Genomic DNA, 6,867 nt, shown 5'->3' on the forward strand with positions numbered 1-6,867 from the left:
GCACCGACCACACTGCCCGCCCCGCCCCGCTCCCCGTAGGGGCCTCAGAAACGGGCATCCCGGAGTGCCGCGCTGGTGCTCGAGCCCGAGCCCCGGCCGCCCTAAAGGGACGCGTGCTGCGGAGGCGGCGCAACGCCTGAGAGCGGCGCGGGGCGGGGAGGAGCCGGAACTCTTTGACGCGGCGGAGGCGTCGAACGTCTGAGGGTCGCGCCGCCATCTTTGGTCCAGTGCGGCGGCGGCGGCGGCGGCGGCAGCGGCGGCAGCGGCAGCGGCAGCAGCGGCAGCAGCAGCAGCAGTGGCGGCAGCGGCGGCCGTGGTGAAGGAGGAGGAGCCGGAGCAGCCGGAGCTGGCGCTGGCATCGAGGGCTGAGCCATGGACGAGGAATACGATGTGATCGTGCTGGGGACCGGCCTCACCGTGAGTCCGCCCTCGCGGCATCGGGGGCCCGTGGCTCCACATCGCGACCACCCATCCCTGCGATGATGCAGTTCCCAAACGACGCCGGCCCGACCTGCCGTCCTCTCCCGTCCCCTCAGCTTCCCAGCCCCAGCGCCGGACGCCCCCGGCTCTCCTTGTCCCCCGAAAAGATAGCCTCCGCCGCCATTCTCTCACAGCATCATTCCTACCCACTGCCGCGTCCCCTTCTCAGCGGGTCCCCCCTCCCGGCCGGCCCCCGCGATCCCGGGCCCGTACCTCCGCCCCTCCCCGACCCTTTCACCCAGCCTGCTAGGCTGGGAAACGCACCCCGCTCGGGCGACGCCCCGATGCTCCGACCCCGCCCACCGGCCCCCCATCTTGCGCTAATCGGGTGGAGGATGAGATATCAGCACCTCGGCTCAGGGTGCCTCGCTGGGGCAGGCCTTCATCCCGTTTCCCCAGCTGTTTCTGGGGCCGGGGGACCCAGCGAATGTTCCAGAAGCAGCAGCAGTGGGGCCAGTGAGCACGTTCCGCTCCCCCACCCTAGTTTCCCATGGCGACCGAGGGCTGAGTCGGATCCGCAGCCTTTGTCCTTGGGTTGGTGACACTGACTGGGGCTTCTTCCCCGTGGCCCCAGCCCGGCTGGATAGCGGCCGCAGACGCGGGCGGCCGGACGGTCGGGGTCGGAACCTTCGGGCCTCGAGGTCTAGCGCGCTCGCCTCGTTTGGCTCATTGTGTCTTAGCTGCCTTCTCCCGGCAGCCCAACCTGGATGGATGCTTTCTGGGTGTGTGGATGGTCTCTACCTCAGCCTCCGGTATTTCTCTTCTTGTTCACTTCCTGGCTCAGCGAGGTTATAAAGGAGAAGTTCCCTGAAGCTCTGGCCTCCGGTTTTAGGTCAGGTGACCAGCCGGGGTGAGGAGGAGCTGTCCACCGGGGCAGGGTCCTTTCCTAGATTTGCTCTCGTCTCGGGTTTTGCGGTGGGGGGCAGTCAGGGCTGCTGGTGGGAATGTGGGGGAGGGTAGTGTAGAGACTGTCACCTCGCCCCCCCCCCCAGGAATGCATCTTGTCTGGCATCATGTCTGTCAATGGGAAGAAGGTGCTGCATATGGACCGGAATCCCTACTATGGGGGGGAGAGCTCCTCCATCACACCCCTGGAGGAGGTGAGGTTCGGCCCCACCCCTTCATCCCTCTCCTCAACCTTCTCATGGGGTTGAGGCAGCTCCCCACGTTCTCTGGGCAACAGGGCTGGGGGCTGCGGAGGGAGGGGATGGCCCTGAGGTATCTCTCTTTCTCTCCTCTGCTTGTAGCTGTATAAGCGTTTTCAGTTCCCGGAGGGGCCTTCTGAGTCAATGGGCCGGGGCCGAGATTGGAATGTTGACCTGATCCCCAAATTCCTGATGGCCAATGGTGAGGGGGACAAAGAAGGTATCGGGGGGGGGGTGATTGGGAAGACCAGAGGCAGGTCAGGCTCTAGAGAAGGAGTAGCCAGGCTAGTTAGAAGGAGGGAGCTGTGCCGACGTTGCTGCTTTCCTTCGCCTGCAGGGCAGCTGGTGAAGATGCTGCTGTACACAGAGGTGACCCGCTACCTGGACTTCAAAGTGGTAGAGGGCAGCTTCGTCTACAAGGGGGGCAAGATCTACAAAGTGCCGTCCACTGAGACCGAGGCCTTGGCTTCCAGTGAGTGCGGGTTCCCTGGGCCAGAGAACAGTGGGAAGTCAGGGAGGGAGGCTGTCCTTAGGAGGGGTGGAAAGGTCCAGGGCAGGGTGCTCCCGACCCAGGCTTCCATTTGCCATGCAGTACCAGAGGCCGCTGGCTCTGCTCCCTGGTTGCCCACTGCGTCTCAGGGCTTGTTGCCGGGAGGAAGTCCAGACGTGGGGAGGTGTGGAGGGGCCTCCTGTTGAAAGACTTCAGCCTCTGAAAGAGTTTTCACTTGATCTGTGAAACATCCCCAAGTGTTAGAGCCGGAAGGGTGCTTAGAGCCTGTGCAGCCCAGCTGGTCTTTGGATAGATGGGGAAACTGAGGTCTGGAGAGGCGGAGAGATTAATCTAAGTAGTCAGTGACAGCACTCAGTTGGGAGCTCGGGGTCCTGGCTTCTTGTGCTAACCTGGTGGGAAGAAGGGGTTTATGGTTTAGTGGCGAGAGGATTCCCCTCACGTCTTTTTCAGATCTGATGGGCATGTTTGAGAAACGGCGCTTCCGCAAGTTCCTGGTGTTTGTGGCAAACTTCGATGAGAATGACCCCAAGACCTTTGAAGGGGTTGACCCCCAGACTACCAGCATGCGTGATGTCTACCGGAAGTTTGATTTGGGCCAGGACGTCATTGACTTCACTGGCCATGCCCTGGCGCTCTATCGCACTGATGAGTGAGGGGAAGCTGGGATGGGGGCGGCCCCCTTCCTCGAACGCTGCCCTTGACACACCTGCCTTCTGCGTCCCCTGTACTCAGCCACCCACTCAGCTGTTATTCCTGCGTGTGACCCGTAGTTCTTCCCCAGGGGGTGGGGAGGCTGGCCCAGTGCCGGGGTGGGGGTGAGCCGGGGTGGGGTTCTGCTATTTGAGAATCTTCCTGTGCTCCCTCAGCTACCTGGATCAGCCTTGTCTCGAGACCATCAACCGCATCAAGCTGTACAGTGAGTCCCTGGCCCGGTATGGGAAAAGCCCGTATCTCTACCCTCTCTACGGCCTCGGTGAGCTGCCCCAGGGATTTGCAAGGTGAGGGCGTGGCTTTCTTCAGTTGGTATTACCCAGCAGAGCTAAGCGCAGACGATAAAATGGCCACCTTAAGTACCTCGTAGCGATTTCACTCTCTCTGTGACTTGAATTTACTTTCTGCGACACTTTGGAGGTGTGGGCAGAGCAGCAGTGGGTTGATGCTAGACGCAAAGAGCGAGCTCTCCACTAACCTGGATTGCGCAGCTCACAGTTTGAGTCTGAGGCAGCACTAGGGCTGGGCCCTGGGGCCCCAGAATCTTTATTCAGGGCTCAGTCAATAGCTGGCTCTTCTTCGGAACTTCCTTGGTTTTTGGTTCCACGGGCCATTTCCATGTGGAACTGTACTCTCGTGCCACCCTCACGTAGTCCTCTGGAGAATACTTTGGGCAGAAGCTCCAGAGAGGAACGAGTGCACTGAGTTCAGCCCTGAGTTTGTGGCAGTGGCAGAGCTGCTGGGACAAGCAGCTGGGTTTCTGGTCTTCTGCCCAGCCTGGGGCGGCCTTCTCTGCACCCCAGGGACAGGGTGGGGAATGGGGCAGTGGCACCAGGTGCCTGCTGCTCCTGGCAAGGAGACTTCACCCCCACCCCGACCCCCACCCCCAGATTGAGTGCCATCTACGGCGGGACATATATGCTGAACAAACCTGTGGACGACATCATCATGGAGAATGGCAAGGTGGTGGGTGTGAAGTCCGAGGGAGAGGTAAGCCGGCTCCCCTGACAGCCACTCTGCGTTCTCCATGCAGTGCGGGCAGACCAGTCTGGGCAGGGCGTGGCCAGGCTTTACAGGGGCTCCGTGTTCCTGGTGATTCTGACTGGGGGGTCTGCTGCTACTTAGCGCCGAGGGCCTGTGTGCTAGGGACTTGGGGTACAGAAGCACTCTCTGTAGTCATTCCTGTCAACAAGAGATGTCTAAAAGCCTGTGCACTGTGTAGGTGGTCCAGAGTGTCCCTAATCACGGTGGCTCAGCAGCGGGGGTTAGCCCAGCTCTGTGCCTCAGGGCCTGTGTCCCTGAGCAGGCTGGGAGCCTCGTGCAGAGCAGGGCTGTGTGTTGCAGGAGGGGCAGGCAGTGACGGCTCAGAGAGGCCTCTGCCTGCTGGAGCTGCCACCCCTAGGTTTGGGCCCTGCCCTCTGACCACCTAGGGAAGTGATAGGACCCAGGACCAAGTTCTCCTGTGCCTTCACAGGTGGCCCGCTGCAAGCAGCTGATCTGTGACCCCAGCTACATCCCGGAGCGAGTGCGGAAGGCAGGCCAGGTGATCCGGATCATCTGTATCCTGAGCCACCCTATCAAGAACACCAACGATGCCAACTCCTGCCAAATCATCATCCCCCAGAACCAGGTCAACAGGAAGTCGGGTAAGCAGAGCCCCGGCGGGGCTTCTCTAGTGCATTCCTTCAGACTTGGGGCTCCTTGCCTGGTTCCTCCAGGGAAGAAATGGGGCCCTAGGGCTTGGATGGTTTCCCTTGGACTCTTCTCTGTGGCACTGCCCATGGTGCAGGGCTGTAGGGGGCGGGCAGGCCACCAGCCCCCCCCCTCCCACGCACGTGGCTGTGCGTCCTCCGTCTTCGTTAACTGAGCACTTACTGTGGCAGACATCTACGTGTGCATGATTTCCTACGCGCACAACGTGGCCGCACAGGGCAAGTACATTGCTATCGCCAGCACCACGGTGGAGACCTCGGAGCCTGAGAAGGAGATAGAGCCAGCCCTGGAGCTGCTGGAGCCCATTGATCAGAAGTGAGACGCTGGGGCATCTGGAGGCTGGCCTGAGCCCCAGGAGGAAGAAGGGAACTGAGGGGCTTTCTTGGGGAGGGCTGGGAGGGGGACCCGTTGTGAGGCCTGTCCTCTCCCTTTCATCCGCCCCTCACTCAGGTTTGTGGCCATCAGTGACTTGTATGAGCCCATCGATGATGGCTCCGAGAGCCAGGTAAGCAGACCTGCCCTGGCTCCCTGGCTCCTGGCTGCCCACCAGGGCCACTGTCCACCTCACCCAAGGCCCCTGGCTGGCTGTTTCCAGGTGTTCTGTTCCTGCTCTTATGATGCTACCACCCACTTTGAGACAACCTGCAATGACATCAAAGACATCTACAAACGCATGGTAGGCTCGGCCTTTGACTTTGAGAACATGAAGCGCAAACAGAACGACGTCTTCGGCGAAGCTGACCAGTGATTGCCGCCCGCCTGCCCGCCCGCCCCAGCCCTGGTGCCCTCCCCAGCCCACTCCTCAGTCGGGGAAGACTGCTGGGGCTGGCCCTCCTGTTTCTGGCATCCTCTGCTTCCCCTACCCCGGTCCCCATCACCCACCTCATTGATTCACTGACCAAACCCTTAACCTTAGCGATGGTTTGGGAGATGGGGGGTTGGGTAGCATTCTTTACTGGCCATTCCTTTATCCTGGAAAAAGAGGGTTCTTTTCCTTGTGTGTCTCTTCCCCCTACTCCTGATTCTTCTGCTCGGTTTGGGAAGAACATGGAGTAAGCGCTGACTTCTGTCCCCACCGCTCTCACTCCCCTCCCTAGTGGCCTTTGGAGATACCCCGCCTCCCCCCACCAAGTCTTGTGTGTGTTGGAAGAGAAGGGGCTCTCCCAGCACAAAGTTGCATTCCCCACGTAACTTATTCTAATTTATTAACCTCGGTCCCGTCTGAGCCTTTTGTGCGATCTGAGTTGGACCCTTCCCAGCCCTGGCACAGTCTGGGGACGGGGAAAAGGCCTGGGTGTAGCCGGGTTGGAGGTTGATCTTGCTGTTTGTGTTTCTTGCCTTTGTGTTTGTGTCCTCTGGTTCTTGGCGAGAGAAAAAAGAAATTTGAGCAAAGCTGAAGGAGGTGGGAAAACGGATCCAAACCACAGTGTTCCCCGCTCCAGTCCATGCCTATCCTTTAGTGGTGGGAAACCCTAACCTTGCAAAGTGAATGTGCGCCCTTCCCGACCTCTAGTGTATTCACAGACAAAACTCCCAATAAACCTGTGTTGAAACCTGAGCCTGGCTCTTTAGCTTTATTAGGGAAAGGCTGGGTGCTGGGCTGTAGGAGCCTGAGGTTGCGGCTGCGCTTCGTCCAGTCCCGTGAGAGTTGGGCCAAACCAAGACACCGTAAAAGGCGATTTCATCACGTCACGAGTTAGGGCTGCGGAACCAAAGGGGCCTTTACAGAAGCAGCTGGGGTCCAATCGACCTGCCCAGGCCGCTCGGCCAGTTGGTGTTGGCCGCAGGACTGCAACCGTTTCAGGGTCCGGTGTAGGAAGCACCGGGGGACTGGGACCTGGCCTCGGGAGGGGCTCCACGCGGGGTGGGGAGGGGCAGAGGACTTCGGGGCTCCTGCCTCCAGCCGGAAGGAGCAGAGGGACCCGGGCTGGAGACCCCCTCAAGGCGGGGACGCAGAGGCGGTAGGGTTCGACCTCGGGTGGGAAGACGCCGAGGGACCGCCTGCCGGGGCGGGGCGGTCGGCGGTCACGTGCCGGGGCCGGCCGCGCGGGGCGGAGCCCATGGCGTCCTCGGGTGGCGGACGTCACAGCGTCAGCTGACGCCCTAGTCGCCGTCGCTGCCGAGACTCGGCCCGTCGCTGTTGCTGCTGCCGCTGCCGCCGCCGCCGCCGCCACCGCCGCCGCCGCCATGGCTCAGTACAAGGGCGCCGCGAGTGAGGCGGGCCGCGCCATGCACCTGATGAAGAAGCGGGAGAAGCAGCGCGAGCAGATGGAGCAGATGAAGCAGCGGATCGCCGAGGTGCGCGCC

The 6,867-nt window shown here is 61.2% G+C and overlaps 2 protein-coding genes across 2 annotated transcripts in view; both read left to right on the plus strand.

Moving 5' to 3' along the window:
- The first annotated feature begins 215 nt into the window (after nt 1-215).
- Nucleotides 216-6,112, plus strand: GDI1 (GDP dissociation inhibitor 1). The gene is made up of 11 exons (XM_004390590.2): nt 216-417; nt 1,473-1,580; nt 1,728-1,827; nt 1,963-2,097; nt 2,587-2,785; nt 3,003-3,134; nt 3,738-3,837; nt 4,322-4,493; nt 4,731-4,875; nt 5,011-5,065; nt 5,156-6,112. Exons 1-11 carry the CDS (start codon nt 373-375, stop codon nt 5,306-5,308), a joined length of 1,344 nt encoding a protein of 447 aa, XP_004390647.1. The 5' UTR covers nt 216-372; the 3' UTR covers nt 5,309-6,112.
- A 543-nt stretch (nt 6,113-6,655) lies between these two features.
- FAM50A (family with sequence similarity 50 member A) overlaps nt 6,656-6,867 on the plus strand; it is a 10,098-nt gene continuing 9,886 nt past the window's right edge. The window contains exon 1 of the mRNA XM_004390613.2: nt 6,656-6,858. Coding sequence (XP_004390670.1) covers nt 6,748-6,858 — 111 coding nt within the window. The 5' untranslated portion in view covers nt 6,656-6,747. The remainder of the gene's footprint in view (nt 6,859-6,867) is intronic.

Source organism: Trichechus manatus, unplaced genomic scaffold (assembly GCF_000243295.1).
Source record: "Trichechus manatus latirostris isolate Lorelei unplaced genomic scaffold, TriManLat1.0 scaffold00309, whole genome shotgun sequence".
Lineage (NCBI taxonomy): Eukaryota > Metazoa > Chordata > Mammalia > Sirenia > Trichechidae > Trichechus > Trichechus manatus.

Bases quoted from the DNA above. Each gene is read 5' to 3' on its own strand.
- GDI1 (XM_004390590.2), top strand. From the start codon at position 373: ATGGACGAGGAATACGATGTGATCGTGCTGGGGACCGGCCTCACC. The intron at 3,838-4,321 runs GTAAGCCGGCTC...GTGCCTTCACAG, and splicing joins GTGTGAAGTCCGAGGGAGAG to GTGGCCCGCTGCAAGCAGCT. The intron at 4,494-4,730 runs GTAAGCAGAGCC...TTACTGTGGCAG, and splicing joins CCAGGTCAACAGGAAGTCGG to ACATCTACGTGTGCATGATT.